At 42.9% G+C, this 22,674-nt stretch overlaps 1 protein-coding gene across 2 annotated transcripts in view; it reads left to right on the top strand.

Annotated features, from left to right (window-relative positions):
- Positions 1-22,674, top strand: part of cdkal1 (CDK5 regulatory subunit associated protein 1-like 1) — a 163,145-nt gene that overhangs the window by 11,343 nt on the left and 129,128 nt on the right. For both annotated transcript variants that reach the window (XM_053888251.1, XM_053888250.1), the window contains one exon: positions 11,741-11,825. In XM_053888251.1, coding sequence (XP_053744226.1) covers positions 11,741-11,825 — 85 coding nt within the window. The remainder of the gene's footprint in view (positions 1-11,740; positions 11,826-22,674) is intronic.

Here is a 22,674-nt window from a genome sequence, read left to right as displayed (position 1 = left end):
TGGAGCGTAAATACGGGAGAGGTTATTAGCTGCAGTGGCAAGATGAGGAAACCTGCCTTTCATGCGAGCAGCTTTTGCGGGGGTATAATTAAAACAAAATTTGTGTGTGATGGGCCATGCTACACTCTGAGTGTTTTGGTTTACAGATTTGACTGTGTTAAAGGGTGATTTACTCTCAACCGGTACAATAGACGGCACTTTTACTGCTTATAGACACACGTTGTTGGTTCACTCGCCAGCTTCTCAACGAAGCTGCTTAATAACACATTGCACTTTTCATTACCGTGTTGAGTCTTTTTTGGCTCGTATTAGGATTAATAAGAAGTTTGTCTTTGCCAAGTGAAGCTCACAGTTTCAGATGCATGTCTCGAGTGTCTTCATCCAGAAACAATGTAAGATATACAACTGCAGAAAAGGGATGTTAAAGTTGCTCGCTTTACTAAGTCATACTAACATGTTCCATCTTTGTTTAATGGCTCATTTGAACTCAGCCTTAACTGTGAACAATACCAGCATGTCCTGATGCTGATACAGAGTTCTTAAACTCCTTGTAGCTAATATAAGGCTATATTTGTGAAGTCGCATCTGTAGCAACTGGCTGTCTGTGTGGGAAGACGAAACAGAAACCTTGGGCACGGAAAGCAAAATGAAAGTTAACTAACATGAAGTAAAGTGTAGCCAAGCCGCATTCTCACCTGATGTTTTTGAGGTTTGTGTTTGTCAGTCAGTATTTTACCTTGACCATTTCTTTCAACAAAAACAAACAAACACACATGTTTTTAAAGTCTGATATCTTCCACTGTGTCATATTTTTCTTCACAGATACTTTGGTCTGAATTTTCTTCAGCAATGCTAATGTATTGGAAGAATCTCTGAAAATCTGGTCAAAAATCAAAACATTTTCACAGCCAAGATCTTATTTCTTCACAGTGTAAATCAAATCTATGCGTTTGGTCGGCCAAGAAAACGCAGGCAGCTGCACTCCTGTTGTATTATGCTCATTCCTATGCAAGAGGAATCTAGATTTTCAAAGGCATCTGCAAGCTTTTGTAGGTTGTCTGAACAGTGAAGGTTATTGTAGGAGCTCCATTATGCACCAACACAACAGGTCAGGCGATCCCTTTTGTCGACAGACCGCTGGCCACCTCATCAGCTCCAACTTTTATGAAGGTCAAAGCTCCACCTGCCCAAGTTGACTCAGCCGTCTACTTTTACATACAGGTGGCCTCTGTTTTCACATCCTCTTGTCATTTACCGCCCTTTTTTCTGATGACAAAGAGAACGAGCAAGCACACGCCGGCTAACTTTTGTGTACACTGGAAATTGATGCATATGCTAACGGTGGAGTATCTTTTAAACATTAACATACACATGTGCACAATATGACTCACACCTTATTGACACTAAACTGCCATCTCCCAGGGCAAACAGCAAATATAATCACATTTGTATTGTACATAATGTGAGTCAATATTTGCCCGGGTAGTTATTGTTGTGGAATAGGGAACAGCCAGTGGTTGTCATGGGCACACAGTTTGACAGTTGGCTTTAAGGCAGAGAAAAACACATGAAGCACGCAGACGGCTGTGCCTGAACTTAGTGGAGGATTGTGAGGAACTTGAGTGCATCTCTTTGCCTCACTGTGGTTAAGACTTGTGTTTTTACTGTTGGAAATCTGTTGCCTGGTTTCTTCCTGTTTGGAGAGTTTTGTCACATCTTCTGGTCCGACCTTCCTCTTGCCTCAGCTATGCAAGATGTCACTACATTTGTTGACGGCAAAAAAGTGTCAGAAATGAGTCGACCCGCCGCCTGGCCTTCATCCAGGACGCTGTGGCATGGGAGGCATTTTACTTTGAGCCATGCGGGGAAAGTGAAATCAATGGTGTATTACTTTGTCACTCAGTAACCTTCCAGGCCTTTCTTTCTCTCAGACGCTCTGACTTTGGCGCCCTTGACTCTAATAATCCCTCTCTGACTGTGTGAAATATCCTTTCATGCCAGTGCTGATGATCATAATGGTTTTCTGCCCGAGCAGCAGGCTAGTGATTGGCCCCAATTACTGCATGAACCCGGGGCTTCAAATCATTCTATCTATGCAAGGTGAGACATGTAATGGCAGAAATCTATTTAGGCCTGGTTTCCATTCCTTGCCTCTATGCAGCTCAATAAATCACACTTAGTGCGGATTTTAAATTACAGGGACTACTCAGGCCAGATGTTTATCATTACCGTCCTCTGTTGTACATTTTTCCCCTTATACATCCATATGTGTTCCACAAGTCCTCTCCAGCAATGATTTCTTTGAAACCCTGTGGCCCCTAAACACTCGCCTCATCTCCTATTCTACTTAATGATAGACCTTACACCGTGGCCTGGTTTTAATAACCCTTGTCCATGTCTGCAAGTTTTAAACACAGTGTAGACTAACTTCAACCGTTTCTCTTACGGCTGTTTTTTCTAACACAGGTGCCTGTAACAGCTTCCCAACATCAGATTTCAGGCAACAAATCGACTCCAATTTTTGGCCCTGTGAAAGTCAACCTCACCCAAAAGCCGCAACTGCTTTTCTGCTGCTGAGCTCGTCTTGGCTTCTTCAGAGTGGTAGCACCACCTAATATCATAATGATAGGCCTGCCCTGGGTTTCTGTTAGTTTTCTTTTTTCATTTCAATTTGTTTGGTTCAGGCAAAACACATTTTTTACACTGTACAACTGAATAACTGCAGTGAAATGACTGTAAAAGTCTACCAGGAGCTTCAGATACGGACTAGCTTATCATTGAGAAGCCGGTGTGTGTTAACATGAACTACTTCCCCAAAGACACGCAGATGTGCATAAGCATTGACCAGACCATTGACCATTTGTATCAATGTGTACATGTATCAATGAACTGCGCTTATTATGAATCACCTTCAGGAATAATTTCTCAGTTGAGGAAAATCAAACTTCACCAGTTAGTGTCGCTAACTCCATCCCCAAACTGCTTCTCCAAAGGGCCCGAAGGATGTGGAACAACACTGACAATAAGGAAGATGTATTCTATGTAATACTCCCAAAAAGCTCCCTTTGCGTTTGCAGGAAAACGGCCCCAGGAATCTACCATCAACCTGTCCGCTTTCTCAAATGGACCCGCTCTAAAGCACCAGAGACAAATCCCCAGTGAATAAATGTTTCTAAGATGTTGTCAAACTGTTGGCATTAGTGCACTGCTGGCCCCCTGCTGCGCCTTACTTGGCATACACTCCCTGCTTCTTGGTACACAGAGCATCACTGAGACAGCCTCACTCCTCGCTGGCAAGCGACAGCAGATTAGGCACATGCAAGGATAACTATTGCTATGAATTCCTGCTTCTTCCCTGAGAGGATGTGCAGCAGGCTGCCAAGAATGAAACTTGTACACTTGAACATGAGTTAATGTACATATACAGAATATACAGTTGTGCCAAGTGACAGCTCGGAAGAATGACGCCCAAATATAGTCGGCTGAAAAAAAGGAAACATTCAGTTTGGCTTTTATGGTGGCTTGTTCACTCTTTCAAAGTGCTGTGGAGGGTGTGTTTCATTGAAACGGTCCGAGCTCTGGAATGGAAGGAAGCCAAATGGCAGTATTGTCAGTCACCCGCTCCTGTGCCAACTCATTAATTCCACCCAGATGAAAATAATCACTCTAATAAGACAGCCCTGCAGTGAATCATCAGGATTAAAGGATCCAAGTTTATTTATTTAAGGCTGGTTGTTGTAAGAGTGGAGTGGTGGGCCTTCCTGAAGTGGGCTGTGATGTTCGGTGCTTCTAATCCAATTCATGGATTCTTATCTGAGTTGAATGTAGTTTGTGAACATGTCTGTGTGTATTGGTAGTCATGTGACATCAAGAGGAGAGGATCACCTTGAGAGGAGTGGGGTCTGTGTCCGGTGCTTTTGAAGGTTCAACCAGAGTAGAGACGTTCAAATTGGGTGCTTCACTGGGACACCTATCGCGTATGTGCAAATAGCTACTGTTGTATGTTTCAGAATCCCGCTGGGGAAGCTGTTGCTGTGTGCATACACAGAGGGACGGCTTCAAGAACAACTTAAACCAAACCTGGAGAGCCTCAAAATATCATTCAGTCATTCGTGAATCCTTTCAAAATGAAGATGCTGCGCGCTGCTGATGCTGTTGTCTTGAAGTGTATTATGAGCCTGTGGGTAAAGCACCACTCTAATTCTGACCAATTACACCTGTTTGAGTGAGGCATTCCGTGGAATTGACTGGAAAATTGCGCCAAAACCAAGCACCATTAAACTGCTGATGAGCTCTCCATTCAAAGGTATTAAAAGGGATAATTACACAGCTATTAGCTGTCGTGGTCAGATTACCCGTTAACTGTTGCCATTGTTTTACTGACAAAGCTTTTGTTGACTTTTCTCCTGCATTCATTTATTTGACATCCAACTCATTGGCTGTTCTTGCGCTCTTATTTCATCTGGCTGTGCAGAAATGATCAACAAAGTGGGGGACAGCTACAGTATCTGTACTAAATTTGTTCGCTTTTTAGCACTGTCTCGTCTTCAACATCTTCACCCTAATTTTGTCTCTACACTTCTGAACCGTCTTTGCGTTTTATTCAAGGCCATTCATGTCCTGCACAGTCACTCACCTTTATTTTTGGGATGAGTGATGGGAGCGGAGTTTGTACCTGCAGCAGGCAGCGCTCGTGCTCATGTGTGTCTGGTATTTAGGATGCATCCCATTCATCTCAGAGGTCATGCACAGCTGACTCTCCGAATGGACGCATGACGCTTCAGGTAGCCGTCACGCTCCCTGAAGCGTGTAATTAAAAGCATACATTACATCGCCAGTCTGTGAGAATGTTTTGCCTTGTCTCCACCCGCCACTTCTTTTATGATTTTCACATTATTTAATGAATCGTGGCTAAAAAGTGGTATCCTTCTTTTCGTAGCATAATTCTCTTCTTGGCCTCGGTGAGTTTCCCCCAACAGGAGGATGTGTTAAACCGGAGGACATACTTGTGCTGATAATAATCTAACCCCTCGTTTCATCTCAAATGGCTATAAATTCTGTAGCCTGACATAGTATTGCACCGTTTCACATGGCATTAAGGTCTAGCACGCCTCTCTTTCTTGGAGTTGTAGTGCTGTAGATGATGGTGATGTTTAATACAACCGACTGGGTCACTGCCCCACCCTGCCTTCCAGTCCACCTGTCCTTCTAGTCAGCCTGGCATCCAGCTGTCCTCACGGCCAATAGGGCCAGACAGCCCTTGTTAGCTCAGTCAAGTGTATCTATTCACCCCAAAGCCACCCCTTTGCCCCAGTACGCGTACTCCCATAAACCGCTGCTGTACTGTATCTCAAGGTCAACACGTCTTGTCTGTGTGCGTGTTAAGAGGAAGGGAGGACAGAGAAGGAGGGATGTGTTCGAGTTGGGGGGCGGGGGGCGAACTGACAACAGAAATGTGTTTGTGCAAGCATGCATGTGTGCATGTGGGAATATGTGCTGTGTGTGTGTGGGTCGGGACGGAAAGTGGGTCATGATGTGGTCTGTGTGTAAAAGCACCAGGAGCGTCATATTGACCCCTAGGGCTAATGTCTGCCTCCTCTGTCTCTCTCAGACCAATACGCAGCCAGACACTTGTGCCTTAACCCTCATATATCATCAGCCAGGACCAGAGGGGAATCAGCGACACCAGATCTATGTCTCTCCCCAGTAGTGTCCTCACATCTCAATTTCCTGGTTGCTGCCTGAATTTTAAGTGTCAGGGACCGTTGCTGTAAAAACATTAGAATCATTGTTAGTAAACTGCTTACTCCATTCAGCAGTGCTGAAGCGTTACATGATGGAAGCCGAGCACCTGGGGTTACACGCATGCACATAAACGCTCCATATCTTTAAGTGAGTGGGCGAGCTGGAGCTGAGCTGTCTGCGTGACTGGTTTATAGTGCTGAGAGAGCCAAGCGTCTCCAGACCTCTAGTTCCTACATAAATATGCACGCTCTGACTGCAGTGAACTTCCATGAACTGCCTGGCAAACCAATGCAGGACACTCTAAAATCAACTCTCTCCACGGCTCTGACTCGAGAGGGGAAATAAGGCTGGTGTTGGATTTCCTGTTGCAATTACCTCAACATAGTTTTGAAACTACTGATGTGAAATATACGAACAGAAAAACAGAAATATGTATGGGCTCTCCGTTCCATGGGCTGTATATTGAATGCATATTTGAAACAGGATTGTTTTAGCCCTGAATGGTCTGGCTGTCTGCAGACGAGTTGACTGGTGCCTGGTCGGTAGTCACAGATGTGCCTGTGCAGATTGACTCGCCAGAATGATCTGGATCAAATCACCTGGAAATCAGTTCTCCTGGCGACTCAGGTTTCTTCCCTTGACTGTAAAAGGAAAAAATACATAATTTAGATGGGTCAGCATGCAGAAGTTGCTTTATGATGCATGTTTTAGCAGGTCAGTGACGTGGCAAGAAGTGGTCCATGCTGTCAGTGCTGCTGCACTTGACAGGAAGCCAGTTGGACTCAGTGAGTCCTGCACATCTGTGGGAGTCCCTGTGTCTGACTTTTCTGGACAGAAAATGATTTTAACTGTAGGGTTCCTGGAAGTGTGAGCATCTGATTGAGTCTCTGTGCCTCTGGCTAATTCTTAAGGCTAGCTCTCTCCGACTGCTTAACATGGATAGTTTTTTTTTCCTTCTTTTGGAGGCAAGACGTCCATGAATTAACTGTGAAAATCTTTTTAAAAAGGATGCTTTGCATGCATTTACCTGGTCAATGAATGTCACCTAAGCTGTCATCTTAATAATGTTTGTACATGTGTTGATTGACTATATAAACACAAAAGATTCAAGTGACTTGCTCACCTGAGTCACGAACTAATTCACCCTGAAGGACGTTCAGTAGAACTTAAGTGGCAGCAGCAGACAAAGATGAATAAAGTCTGTTGCTAACAACACCGTATTGACACAAGAACATTTCAGAGCTTGTATTGTGAGGCTTCTTTCAAGCATTTAATCGCCACACCGAGTTCTCTCACATCTACATTCCACTTAGGCATTAACAAACACTTACACCGGGATCATCAACGCAACTCTTTCCTGAAAATAAGAAGTGTTTGTATACAAAGCTCAGATGCAAATTACGAGCAAAACAGAAGGCATTCAGCTTGAACCTGAATTCAACTATTTCCTCCTTTAATCCCATTTAAGGTGAGAATGAGGCTTTCATGTTCCACATTTCCCTCTCACCTCTGGCTACTTTTTCGTTCGCAGTATTTGTTTTTGTGATTATATAAAGATGTGACTGCTCTTCAACACTCATTTGCAACATCGTCCTTATTAAAACACTGTAAAATTTTGCTCCAGGAAATTGATTTTAATATTTCCCTCGGCAGTAACGGTATGATCTAATATTGTTTGTGTAGTTGTGGCCCAAAGCGGCGAGAGCGCAATGTGACGTGTTCTGTTTTGCTTTGCTTATTAATTAACACCCTTCAGAGAAATGTCTTTTTTGGTTTTCAGGGAATGCAGATGAGTTTCATTATCACTATGAGACAGGATTGTTTGTTCGGCTTGGATGATGCAATGTTTTCTCAACAAATGCGTTTGAAAGTTTTTCAACTTTTCCTCCTCCTCCTCTGGAGCTCGGCTCTGGACTCGAACCTTCATGCCCGTCAGGCCTCACAAGGTCGTGTTAGATAGTGTGAAGCTGTGATTTGGTTTTTCCAGTATTTATTTATACGTTGGCACATCTGTGTATAAAAACAAAAGAGTTTGGGGAAATTACTGTATTCCCATTCTGCCTGTTATTGTTTGCGCGCTTCCTGCTTTCTGACCCTGCAGCTGAGCCTCATCTCGGCTTCTCTGCGGGACGCTTCACACACCTGTGGGTAAATCGAAAAACACAAAATACGACAGGATACATCATCTGATAGCGTTTTTAGAACCTGGGTATTTACATCATTTGCTTCGCTTCAGATGGCTTGCTTTTTATTTAATTGATTTTGTCCCCATTTTTATTTATATCCACACAACAGCAGCTCTGTTCATCCTTAACTACACAATTTGTTTGGACATTCCATATGGAGTGTGCCGTTGGAATTTGTTATGTATGACCTTGTGTATCGGTTTACTCGAGCAGAAACACAATGACCGCAGGTGTTGGATTTTCCAATATCCAAGTGTGACCTAGATGATTTGGTCTGTTACTCTAAAAGATATTTGAACCACAATATTCGGCACGCAGAGCTTCTATCCGTCATATTTTATATAGGAGTCCACTATGTTTTTACTGCACCCTCACAGTAAAGTAATTAATTTTAAAGCTAGCTGTTGTGGTTAAATGAAATACATCATTGAAATAAGTGAGATCCAGCTCGGCTTTTTCATCTTCAGGCTTCCGGCAGAGAAACATTATTTCACACCGGCGTGTTCTGAGAAATGTGTTTGTGTGCGACTAGAAAATAATGTATTTGTAGAATCCCATTCTTGGAAGGGAATCTCCCACCAGTGTGACAAATTATGAAGTTGCTTCAGGGCAGAGATAAGGAGAAGAATTGGCCTGTGTGAAGCACCTCATGAAATCTGTGGTTTGGAAATGTAAAAAAAAAAAAAGAACTGTAAAAAAATGACTTTGTGTTGACCCAATTTTTTGCTTTTTGTGTCTGTTTTTGAAGCCAGTATAAATGTTTTTTAAATGTGTTCATGGGTGTTTTCTGTTTTGCACATGCCTGAACTGCCGACTGCCCTGACGCCCCCTGGGTTTGTTCTTGTTGAGATTAAAGATAAGTCAACAGTTTTTGTATGTTCTTTTCCAAACTGCTTCCCACAGTTCATGGCAGCCATAAAATGTAAAAATGAACAAATTACTCTGAACCCATTGGCCGGGTCGCCATTCCTATGCAAATCCAATGCAAATCTTCCTGAGACCTTCGTTCAGCAGTGTTTCTTAAGAGCACAGACATGCTGAGTCAGTCAAGGTGACCCGAGGCTGAGTCCCGCACAGATTGAGAGATCAGCCAAAAGCACGTGGTTTAAAAAGATCTGCGTGTGTATACCTTGTTATGCAGTCGCCACAGGTCTTATCTTGATAATCCTGATCGACTCGCGCTGTGTTGCTGGCATGGTAAAAATGCCTGCTAAAATCAAAGAATATTATTGGGAACTATTTCAATGTGAGATTTGTGATGTTCACAGGCTTTCATAAATGCAATTCCTCGGTCGCATATTCCCTTATCGTCGAGTGCTTGAGGGTTTTCGCCACTAGTGAATGCAAAATGATGTCACAGGTTTTTCATTATATTGTGGGATTCTGCCACACTCTGTTCTCGCCCCCTATCTCAAGCAGCATCTTGCTTTGTACAGGTTACATGCTTGTGTGATCACTGTGCATGTGCCTTGATGAAAGCAGGTCCTGCGTCTTTGACGTGGCCTACCTCTGAAGTTGAGCAACAGAGCAAGGAGAACCTTGACATGTTCAAGGGAGCCCATGGGAAGAGATTTTAAGGGCAAAAAATACAAGCATTGACAAGTGAATCAATTGATTGCACTTTTCTCTTATCAAAGCATGTAAAGCATATAAATATATTCTGTTATTTATTATTAACAAGTGAAACAAGTGCGTGCGTGCGTGCGTGTGTGTGTGGTTAGATTTTTTTCCTCTACGTCCATTTATTCTAGACAAAACATCCCGTGTTTCAATCTGTAGCAGGCCATGAACTATTCACTACTTTTCGAACAGAAAACATTTTTTAATGAATGCTTAATGAAATAAAAATGTCTCACTGCCTCAACCGTAAATCTGAGAATTATAATTCTTCATGCGTCGAAATGTTAGCTGGCACTGAGCATAACAATGCATTTGAGCGTCTTGTGTGGGCGCCCTGTGCGAGAGCGAGTCCGGCTTCCCAAACTGAGCCTCAGGCACAGTCAGTTCTCTGTGCCCTGACTTCCCAAAGTCCATGTGGCAGAAAGGCGCCAGGAAGGCCTTTGAGACAAACCTCTCCCGTCATCCACCGTGACCTTGCCAACCTTTCTGCTGCTGGTGAGGAACGAGTGTCGCACTTGCTGCGGCGTGCAGCGGCAGACTCGTTGTGATGTGGCCTTTTTCTTCATCTGGATATGTGAACGTGCGTTTGGACCGGCCTGCCCTACATAACATCAAGAGTTCATAGATCTAAATGATGCTGTTCCGCGCTAAACAAAAAGTGGTCTCGTTGATGATGTGTACATTGTGCATGAATAAACCTTGAAGTAGCCCCCAGCGTTTGGTTTGGTCAGATGTGCTGATGCTGCACAAAGTGTGTCCTTTGCAGATGTTTGTATCTGTCTTCGCTGTGTTGGTGTGTTGCAGTGATGGAAGGCTTGTTATTGTTGGTTTAGAGAAAACTCCCTGGAGACATGGAGGAGACGGCAAACACACAGCTGAGACCTCCTACTCCTGGCTATGTGTGTTGGTGTGTGTGTCTAGACAGATATCGGATGAATCGCTCATTTGTGGTTTTATTATGGGCAGACCGTCAGCTTGTCAAGTCCAACGGTTTCCGACCCGCCAGTGTTTGGAAACATACATGCGTTGTTCGTTGAAACTGTCTGTCCAACAACAATGTTTTCTTCTCAGTGGTAAATGGAGCGTCGAACCAACGCCATACTAACCAGATAACTTACTTGCTGCTAGCTACTAATATTTTAGTTGTTTTTGCACCATTGTTAACGGCTAAAATGTGTCTTATTCCCATGTCATATGAAGCTGGAAACATCAAGGGGAACGATTTGTTGTAGAATTTAAAAAAAAAAAAGGTTTTTTTAAAGAAGTTTTTTTTAAATGCAATTTGAGGCACTACACAAAACTGGATCACCTCTGTTTATTTAGTGAAGAGTTGCTGTGTCACTGGCTGAAAACCAGGGGAAGACATGTTTTGGTATTATTGGAAGATAATGAAAGTATTGTGATGCATAACTTTCTAAAGTTAGCCCTGAAGGGACTGACAACATAAAGGCAAATGCCGTCCCCCCTCCCCGTAGATGAATTGATAAGCTGAGCATTGTCATAGTGAAATCAGTAGGTAACTTTATTCTCTTGACTCGTCCAGTGAGCCTTTAAAATTGGCTAATTATAATTTTCTGCGCATGCTTATGTGTGTGTGTACTCGTGTGTTTGTCCTCGCCTCTGCTCGACTGCTGCAGGAAAATGGATTCTAAGTGAAATATTTGGTTCAATATGGCATAAAGGAGCAGGCTCATTGCCTCCCACCACCTTCCCGGCTTCCCAGAGTATGTGTGTGTGTGTGACAGCTATCCTGGCAGTGCCAAGCAAAGCCTGCCCCCAAAGTCTTAAGCCACAAGCTTAATATCACACTCCTGTGATGGTGCGTGAATGAGCACTGACATCCTTCTATTCTGTCCGATTATATCATACCAAGTTGATTTGCAGTGACCTATGAAGCGACAAATACATTTTTGAGGCTGATGAAAAGTGAATTTTTACATAAGTGTGTGGCTTTTTGTCAATCTAAATAACTAAAAGTAGCAGTGTTGTCCATTATGCAAATTCAATGATGTGATGACTCTGTCAGTGTTGTAGGACTCCTGTTGAGACTCCACTCTGTCTGGTCTGGTACGTCTCAGTGACGAGATGCGAGCTCCGGTCTGGCAGAGGAATGTGTCTGTCAGCGAGGAGTAGCTGAGAACAGGAGTCTTGACGTCAGATTGTTGTATTCACTCCTCTGATGTTCGCAGATGACCCGGCTGAAGCAGATCTGTGGCTGCTCAACAGTTGCACTGTCAAGAACCCTGCGGAAGACCACTTCAGGAACTCCATCAAGTACTGAAACACACACACACACTCTTCTTATTTCTATAAATACCACCGTCCCATGTATATTGTCAGCCTTTTAGTCTAGTTAGTGTGAACTCAGACTCACATCCATGTGTCACGAGCACGGTAGCTCATATAAAACAAGGATAAGCACTTTTGCATTGTTGTGTGATCCAATCACACTGGCACACTAGCTTCAACTTAGCTGAGCCAGAACTTTGGGGATTTGTGCTAGAACCCACTTGTTTCAGTATGTATGAGTTCTGGGTTCCAGACAAGTGAAATGCAATGTTATTTTGATTCTGAAACAAAATACGAATGATGCTATGCCAACTGTACCTGATAGCATTATCATGTTTGTAGCTTCTGTTTTCTGGTTTCTACTCTGAGACTCATACTCACAGTTCAGGCCTACTATTCGCAAAAGTACACACACACATTAGTGCAAACATGCAGGGAGAAACATTTGCATAAACATTGTGAAATTAAACTCACTGTTTTGCATTTTGATTAATGCGCTTCATCGCGGGCGCACACACACCTGCTGGCTGTAGTCGTGAAGGGAAGAAAACTGCCTGCTGGAGATTCTGTTCAAGGTCAAAAAATGATGGCCCTGGAAGTAGTTTCTCACTGCACTCTCAACTTCTTCTGTGTTTAAAAACAATGTAGCCTGGAACAGAAGAACAGTCCTTCTTTGTTCCGTTTGCTCGCCTCACGTGTTTGTTGCTTTAGCACAATTTATTGGAGCTGATTTTGGGATGGTTTTTCAGTGAGACTAAATGTTAAAGCTATGTCACTTATGCATCACTTTTTCAAGTAGTAAACATGAACACATTGGAAATTGTTTGGGTTTTGTTAGACATTTATTTTAGTATTTTTTTCCGGTGACTTCACGACCCCGAGATAGTGTAGACCACATGGTGCACAGCTGGAATATGAGCTGTATGTTAGTGTTGTATAGCTGGTTGCTGGCTGGGATGTGAGTCATTAAGTGAGTGCAGAAGATGGGCCCTGACTCGGAAACATGACTGGCTGGAGAACAGGTGGAGATGAAACGTTCTGTCTGTGACAGAACACTTGCAGACCGAACTTCTGAGATGAAGATATGAGTTTGTCCCTTGAGATGGGAGGATGCTGTTAGAGGCCGGTGACACATGGAGAGCCTTCTAATTTATTTATCTCGAGTTTACATGGCTCTACATTCAGAAAGATGTCGCTAAATTTGCGCCACAGATGCTGAGAGACATCACACGTAAACCTGTCGTTTCCAGTTCAATCTAGAATTGAAACCTCCAAATCTTGCGGTCTTTCCGCTCCACATTGTCTCGTATGCTCTCCCTCGCTTTCCCTGTCTGGCCTGTCAAATTTTATGCAAATAAATTCTTCCTCAAACTGAAGAAAATAATGGAGCACTTCTCCCCCCCCTCCCTTGAACGCGTGCAGCTGCAATGCTAATGTAATTAATGCTCTATTCACAGCAAGGAAACAGACACAGATGGAGAGAAAGAGAGGAGGAATGAAAAGTTTTCTTTTCCTTTCATCGTTTTCAGCCGCGTGATTGAGGTAAAATGAAGGGGTAGACGATCAGAAAATCAAAACGCCCACTTAGTCCCACTTTCTCTCGGTTGCTTGTTAATGTGACTGACGGAGAAGAAAAAAACCAAGGAGAGGAAACACGCCGCTCGCTGGCCATTATGCCCCACACCTCCTGGCACCACATGCGCAGATGCATGAAAAGTTCACTGACTCTCGAATACACTCTTTTTTTTTAAACTCCTCTCACACTAATGAGTCAATTTCGGAACTCATTAGCAACTTGCTGTTCGTTACCATGTGCCATACCTGTCCACCGGAGGACTGTGCGGCCGCAGAAGCATTGATAAATTAAAGATAGAAAAAACAAAATGACATGTTGCTTTGAAATTTCCTCTCAAGTTATTTTCAAGTGTCTCTTTTAGTTTCTATGACAGAATTTGAACAGTTCAACATTTTTGATTTATTTTTATTTATTTTTTTTCACACATCTAAAACGTACGTATAGTACTAAGCTAGTATGTGCATTGCTGTACAACACAGTTTCTTCTCTGTACATATGAAACACAAATACTGTTTTGTCATGGTATTACTTGGCTCTTGCTCATGTTGCTGGCTGAATCCTCATATTCATTTTAGAAAACACAACTAGTATTGCTACGTCGTAGCTTCTCTTTTGACCTCCATAGACAGGTCAATGGTCCGAATCCAGCAGACGGATTTGAGTGAACTCGGCCCTCTGCTCCTTAGTTGTGATGGTGAGTCTCAGCTCACCACTAATGGCCAGGGGAGGCTCCTGCCTTCTGCTATACTGTGACAGGAATACATGCCAGAATGTAATAGAAGAATGATTTTGTTTACATACATTAAAAGTAAATTTTAATGAGTATATCAGCTTTTACTCGCTATTAATGTAATTATGGACGGAAAAGTCTGTTTGTTCCAGTGTAGTGTAGCAAATTATAAAGCAATTATAAAATATATTTAAAGCACACTCTGCTAATATTTAGTCCTATTAAGTGAATTTCTTTGGCATGGAAGTAGGTCTTATAAGTTATTGAAGGCCTCAACACAGTTACTGGAGAGAACAAAACATTACCCTGCGTCCCCCAGAGATCAGCAATGCTTCACACAAGCGCGTGTGACGGCAGGTCGCTCTGCTTTCTTCTTCCATCTCAACTTGGTGAATTAACTCAATTCTCCCAACCCTTCTGTTCTGTCTCACCTACTTCATGCCTGTCTGTGTGCCACATGCATTTTCCCACTCGGCTCGAACATGTGGAGCATTTTGCCACCAACATACTTTGACGCACAACACGACGTCCTTGTGAACGTGTTGATGTGTTGAGGGATTTTAATAGCGGCGAGGGAATTTTCAGCAGTCCTCCATGTCGGGTTGGAGCGACACAGTGAAAAGACAGTTTATTACTTCTGGAGAACTGGGGCTGTGTTCTTGCCAAGTGTGTGGGGTTAGAAGTTAGTGCAAGACTGAGCCTGAATATTAAGTGTATACGTGAAGATAAAAAAAGACTGAGGGGAATATTTAAGCTCTAGTTGTTGCACATTAATGGTATGCTCATAATGATATAGCCACAATTTAATCTACCCATCCTGGAGTTTGCTTTATGTCAGAAGTCATGATGGTGAAGGAGCGTTCCATTATAGCTCTGACAGAGATATACAATGCACAGGTGTGGTTGCCAAATCCAACATTTTTCAGCTCTGTCGACTGATATTGTCAGGAAACTCATTAAAAAGTTAGTGTATTGATGTCTCTGGCTGCTGTATATAGGATCCCTCTGTTGAATTGTCAATGCACTCCTCTGTATGCTAAAAAAAAGTCTCCGTCTGGGTTAATTCAGCATGCAGGAGTGAATCCACATATGTGGGAGTTGGGAATCCTTCCAGCTCTTTTTTTTAATAACCGAAATGTCAGAAGCTGCCCTCCTGTTCACTCCTCCAACAGCGCATGTCAGCAACTCACTCTGACGCGCACAATGCTAATAGAGCAGCAGTTGAATACTAAAAAGTCAATTAGTATGGATATTTTGGGCTGTGTGTATTTAAAATGCCAAAATGTATGGAGTAATTCAGAGTCAGGGACCTCTGACATCGATGAAACGTGGAACGCATTAAAGAAAGGCTTGCTCAACAGCATGTAATTAAACTTCACTGTGTGCGTGCGTGCGTGTGCGTGTGTGTGTGTGTGTGCGTGTGTGTGTGTGTGTGTTCATTTTCTTCACTTGGCTGTCTCTAGTAATTTGTTTGATCAAGGGGATGTATGCCTAACGAATTGAAAACAAACTCCCGAGTTCCACACTTGTTTTCAAAATGCGCCAATTCCCACATTATATTTACATTTATTTTAATACATTTTTAATATTCATGAGCCGAGCGTAAGGATGGAAAATCATTAATGTTAATTGAAAAGGGACACACAGCTCACCAAATGAACTCCTGGAATAAGTGAAGCTGCTGTGCATTTCACGTATTTATGACAGACGGTAGGCTTTTTCGTGAATTAGCCTCTGGCTAGCACTGACCGTGATGTGGTGTTAGCTGCTTACCAAGTGTCTTATCATGTTGTTATAATGTTTAGATGTGTAGAATAATATTAAGTACTTTTCAACTGCATTAAACGTTTATAGCTTTTTTTTATGCTCCATTTCAAATTGATAAAGTTGAGCTGAAGAGCAATGCTTTTTCTCATCATCATAGATGTTTTATCCCTGAAACTAGTCAAAATATTTCTTCTTTGCTATTCTCTCCCATGACTGAGTCAGTCCAACATGTTTGCGGTGTTGTTGTGAAAGGAAAAGGTCAGAGTTTGTTTGTTGGCTGTAAGTAATTTAATCGAATCGAATTGACAGTGAATGTTGCGAATGTTGTTGAATGTGGTGAGACTCTTCATAATGATGCTGGAGAGGTTTTCCTTGCATGTAGTTCTGTTGTGTGTGCAGGTTTTAAAATGACAACGAGGCAAAACTTGATGCACCTGGACCTCGAGGAAATCCTGAGTTGCAATCTCCTCTGAGCAAATGACACGTGTGATTTACGAGCCCGGGCCGCCAGCCCATTGTTTTGTTGTGCATGCTTAATTGATAAATTGTGTAAATTCATTTTCGCTGCGGCTGGATTAATGAATCAGATTGTTAACGCCGTCTCCGGCCGGAGCCACAGGTGAATATGCATCGCAGCCCGACCCGGCTTCTGTTTATTAGCGAGAAGTCGCCAAGTGATTTTATGTCATTGATTGTTGGAACGGTTTCCAGCAGAGGGGAAAGGTCGCGCTTTGCAAGTAAAATGACTGAAGTAAAAATGCACCCCAAACCCGATTTCCATGCTCTTCCTCCGGCCTTAATTTTTCAGCCTCTGTCGGAGACCATTGACGTCCGTTTCCAAAAGCCAGAGCGCAGGGAAGCTGAGCCTGCAATCTGTCAGATGACAGATCTTTTAAATGACAAAACCTGAGCTGGCCCATTAATAATGGATCGAAGACTGACCTCAAAACCCCAGGCACTGCTCACACTCCAGCACATAAATACATATTAGTTGTTCTTCCAAGAACCAGGCTTTGAGGCGATGTCAAGCCATTTCCCCCACGTCTGCACTCCCAGCCGTTTATTTTGGCCTCACAGTTTGTTCTTTTAAATGAATTGACACACAAAGTGAGTGACATTAAGGCCAGGAATGTTTCATGTTTCACCCAGACATGATGGGAAGGTATAAACAATCTGGAAATGGCCGGTGACCTTTAGAGTTGTTTACCAAGGGCACTTGTTTTATGTCTATGTTCACTGACTCCCAAAGACAACCAGGCATGGATTTGTATTTGACTGGGCACGCACACACACACACACACACACACACACACACACACACACACACACACACACACACACACACACACACACACACACACACTTAGAGCTCCCTGCCAGCGGCTGGTTTTGGTGCAACCCAGGGATTGGCATTAAATCTGTCAGATCTGCAGGGCATTAGCCTACATTTTGGGGTGCACGGAGATGCACAAAGTCTGTCAGAGGGGGAGACAGGGGGGGAGGTGAGGGCGGCAGAAGGGAGGGTCTTCAGTGAGGCGAGCTTCAGTTCAGTTCAGGTGTCCAAAATCATGCTGTCTTCAGATTTTTCTTCATAATCTTGAAAAATGAAATGGATGAAAATAAAACGTTACTTAAGTTATATGACTCTTAAACGTGCAGTTTAATGCAAGTTACCTCATGTTAAATAATGTTAAATGGCAAAAGCTATCCTTGTCCCTTTTCTACCTTATGATCCTGTTGTGGCATTTGGGCGGTTTGATTGCTCCGTTGTCCAAAGAGAACTGGATGTTAGCAGAAATGGAACTGTGGTCGGGTTGAGGGGGCAGCCGTCAAAGTCAAGAGGCCCTGAATTTGCTCTCACCAGAATGGGTCAGACCCAGGGCTTCCTCCCACGTGGACACCACATCAGAGGGGACAGCAGTCAGTATAAATACTTTTGTCGTATCATTCTATCCAGCTGCGAAATGAATTTACATGTCAGTGGATGCATTAGTTGCAAGATAGAAAGATCATTTGAGTGTTAGTGTTTGTTTTTGTTTGGTCTATCATGCTACACCCTCCTCCAACCATTATTTCTTTTGGGTCCTTTCCCCGAATCGTGATTCCTCAAGCCTTTTCCTCAAATCAAGTCGACACATCTTTTCTTCTCAAGCTCATCACTTTAGGGCTAAAGTTGGTCATGGCTAAAGCGCTAACCCTTGGCTTTGACACATTGTGAGAAAGCATTTGGCAGCAAAACAATCATTGTAATACAGAACGATTGCCCGCATCATGCAGGTTGTTTGACTGAATCGAGTCTCTTGAACAGTTTTTTAACTGCTACAGTTTGGCATCAGAGACTTAAAAGGAACAGTTGAAGGACTGATTTTGTGGAGTGTGCATGCAAAGTCCCAGAAATAAGTGGCTGCATAATCACAGTCTGTCACATTGTTGCTCCTCTCATAAGGTCTTTACAGCCGTCACAAACAGCCTTTCATCTGTTCAGACGGTGGGGCTTTGGCGATACCCCACTGAGCACCAGCCCTTTTTTTTTGCTGATTCTCGATTGTGGACTTAAGCCACGAGAGCCCGGTTAATATAGGATTGCAGATAAAGGGGGACCTCTAACCCTGGTGTACCGCACTGTAGAATCGTGAGTTAGATTTTGGTGAGGGGATTGAAGAGGAGTTTAGCTTCAGAGCATTATAGAATCTCTTATCCTCATTGAAGGACTCTTATTGAAATGATAATTTGGGTTATTTCATCTTTTATATGAACAAGAGTCAGATAAGAGTTGAAATAGGACAGCACAAATGAGTCTCTGTTATCCAAGAGTCGCGGCCCATTGTTGAACCAGTCTAATACAGGTGACCTGTTTATGTGCGCAAATATAGATTCTGAGTCCCTTGATCTTCATGTTTATTTGCTATGAGACTTATGAAAGCTGTTTTTCATGTTTAGAACGGCTTTTCAGGGTCTGGCATCGTTCCATGTTTACAGATGTGTTGACTGTTTATTCCTGAAAATCCTGTCTAATGTGTCCTAGGCTAAGGACTGATAGCATATTGTGTGCATTAGCACCCCATGAAACGGCCGGATTACCAGTGTATCGGTTAGTCGTCTCTCCTTCTGTCCAAAGAGAGTTTGTGTTGTCTGTGTGCTTTTAAGAAAGAGCCCCCCTCTAAATCCCTCGGTGGGAGGTTGATGGAGTCGTCACGCGATTCTGAAAAGACTTAGGAGTAAGTCTCACTGATGTCTGACAGAGATTGTGTTGTCACTGAGACGTCTCATAGCGCTCTCAAGACGGTAATTAATGACTCCTCAAAGAGAAACAGTGAGTGATAAAGCAGTTTGCTAGACACATGCTGCCATTTAAATGGAGTGGACTCCATCAGCACTTTGTTTTTAACGCTTTCCATGGCCTCCTTATTGCTATTATTTAAAATAGCAATAGGTGTGAAGTGTTCGACATCCAAATGCAGAATGATGGTTCTTTTGTGAATGAACCTCCATCATCTACTCTGCTCAAAACAACAGGATGAAATGAGTTTGAACGTTCATCTTGTCCGTCCTGGAAGATCTTTATTTCCATCACAGTGGTGTTACACTTCCCCACCTGGGTATAAATGATGAATGCTGTCAAACAAGTAGCTCAAATCAGTGCACAGGAGCGATCGCTCTGTCAGCTCCTCACCTGGCAACTGTGAGTCTCCCAGTGTGAAAGCAAGTGACAAAGATTCCATGCGAGGAAAATGTGCTAAAGTGACAGAGCAGGGCAGACGACAAGATTGAGGTAGAATGTCAGCTGTCAGCCATAATAAGAAGAAAGTGAAGCAGCGTGTGTTGAGAGGGGAGGTGTCTGCAGCATCCCGAGAACAGGGCCTGGCGCTTCTGTTTGGCCTGTGAATGATGTTCTTCAAGGGAGAGCATTAGTGAGTGATGGCTGCTGTAATCATTATGTTGTTTGATAAATCTGCAATACTCTTTCGGAAAGGCCACATGGAGGAGGTCAGGGGTCATTTGAGAGGTGCGTGAGGCCAGACCGTCATCAGCGAATGATCAATCAACCCTCCTTGTCTCATCAGTGAATGGAAATATGCTTCTTCCAAATTCTTTAAAAGCCCTAGTTCTACATGTATCTTTGCCCTTAAGAGCTGCAATTTGATATAAGGGAGTCTTATTTATTGTTAGTGCGGCAATTCAGATGTACTTTGATGTGAAAGTACAGTAGGAAGACAGACATCTTCTTTGTTATGGTCATCATTCTCTGCACATTGAACCTCCGTGTGATTCTTGAGCAACTCCAGCCTGTCATCTCTGCTTTATTCAACATGTTAGATAAAGCCAGTCAGATTTTTTACTACAGAAAAAAGGGACCTGACACAGATACACGTTTACACATAACCACTGATCCCAAAAATAAGGGAAGTGGGAATAAGAAGCAGAAATTATATAAGAACTGTTCTTCACTCACTTCGCTCCTTTTTTAATATCTGTATCATGTAAGAAGAAACATTGACTGATGAAGAGCCGTGTGACAAGCCAGTTATACAATTGTCAGATAATGTCATGTGACACGTTTACAATGTACGATTGAAATAAATGGTTAGGATTTTAACTTTGACGTTCAGGTTTTGATCGAAGTGCTTCTGAGCCAGACTTTGTTCGTGGTTTGATGGAGCAAGGGGGAGCAGCAGCATTTTATTTTGTTCAGCAGCTCTGAATACTGAATGGAACAATGAGGGATGAGACATTAAACAGTTTTACTGGATAGATAATATCACAGCCTTCTTCAATTAGTAGATTTGCTTTCTTTTTAATGAGCAAAGAAGCTGCTGCTAAGCTAGAACTGCATGTGAGTGTTGGTGTGTTTGATCAATAACACGGAACTGACGCCTTGTTAGTTATTTCCCATGATATTCCCGCGTGTGGCTGTGTGAGTGCTCCCCCCGGGGCATGTGGGAGTCTGGATCATTGCCTCTCAGGACTCTCCTCGTCTTCATGGTGACAGGTGAGAAATTAAGACGGCATACGGCAGCAGGCAGGCGGACATTTGTTTTTCATTCTCCCTTTCCTTTTCACATATCAGGAAGTCCTTTTTGCAGTGAACCTAAACCGCGTGATGTCCTAGGGAATACATGAGTTTTAGTCATTCAAACATAATTCTGCTCCGAAAACATAGTTGGAGGTGGAAAATGGCGTTAAAAAAACTAGTCATTTCCTGTTTGCGTGAACAAAATGACAAAATGACAAAACGATGTTGCCAACAAAAGAAATTTGATGAGGAGATATAATTGTAATATTTGAGCTCCTGATGTAGCGGGAAATACAGGGATGGGGTGATGATGAGCAGGAAATCAAAATGTGCATGTTGGTTGTCACCATACACGCTTAATTACACATGATCATATCGTATGTTTTCCTTCTGTAGTGTTGTTTCTGTTTGCTTTGATGGAAGTAAGTAGGTTTGAGACCATTACCTTCTTAGCAATACCATTTAGAGGATGTGTGCTCGGTTGAGACCACATTTTAAATATGTTAACTCGTATGAGGCCAGATATTGTTATGAAGGATTTTTGGCTGCAATAATCGGAGCGACTGTAGGTAAAGGTTACGTGAAGGGACAGATGTGTTCTCAGACGCTCGCCGTAATTCCCTCCCTGCTGGTGATGACTGGGTTTCACAAGGTCACACCATTTCCCTTCTCTGTCCATCATTCTCCTCTTCACATACTCCCATTCTCCTTTTGCACCTTCAAACGCTGCAGGTTCTCATCTTTCACTGTTTTTTTTTTCTCCACAATTCCAATGTCAGTCCCTCTTTTGTCTTTGGTGTTACAGTTCTGGTGGCCCGTCTGCTGCTGGAGCTGTGTCCCAGTTTCCTTTTGTTCGATATAGAAAATCACAAATATTGTTGTGTTTTTCCCAAACACAACATCATCCGACAGCTACTGCCTGTCATTCACTCTGCAACGCTTTGGTCTCAGGTGCAAATATATATATATATATATATTGGATCTGAATCAGTCCAAGTCAAATCTATTTTTTCCATGAATAGTTCAGTTGCTGGAGTTCTCGGGGGTTTCTTTCTGAATACAGGTAAATGTCAGTGTGAAACGTAGTTGATCTGACAGATGACATATGCGGAGGACTTGAGTGACCCTTTGTTCACCTGTACACACACAAACCCATACATGCACACGCACCTTCACTGCCGCACTCACACACACCACCTGCTGTGTGACCTTTTCTTCTTTTGTTTGCAATGAGGGACATATAAGTCAGTCGTTTCTGCTCTCATTTTCAGGAGTGACTTTGTTTTAATTGCCATGAATAGATGAAAAGCTTCTCGTGAAAGTTGGCTTCACCAATCATGATGGTTCTATCTGTATTCTTGTGGAGTAGTGGATGGAGAAGTTGTGATACAGGTGGCAGGTGTGTGTGGGCACAGGAGAAAGCGTAGCAGCTGCTGTGTTCCTATCAAGTATCTTTAGTTAAACACCCAGGGATTTGACAGTGAACCAAACAATGTGACAGTGAAACACAATCCACCTCCATATCACCACACATCCATGCATGTGCAACACTTTGAGAATACTTTGTGGAACCAAGTGCATGTTTGAATCATCAAATAACCCGTCACCTTTAAGCTCATGACATTTCCCTCTTTTCAGCTGGGAAACCCACTGGCTTCTCTTCAACTGGTGTTAGTTAAACAGCCACTGACCTGGAAATGACTGAGATTCTTAGACGCGTTATACTGGCTGTGTGTTATGAAACACG

The sequence above is a fragment of the Synchiropus splendidus genome, chromosome 15 (genome assembly GCF_027744825.2).
Source record: "Synchiropus splendidus isolate RoL2022-P1 chromosome 15, RoL_Sspl_1.0, whole genome shotgun sequence".
Lineage (NCBI taxonomy): Eukaryota > Metazoa > Chordata > Actinopteri > Syngnathiformes > Callionymidae > Synchiropus > Synchiropus splendidus.
This window is presented reverse-complemented; position numbering and strand designations above follow the sequence as displayed.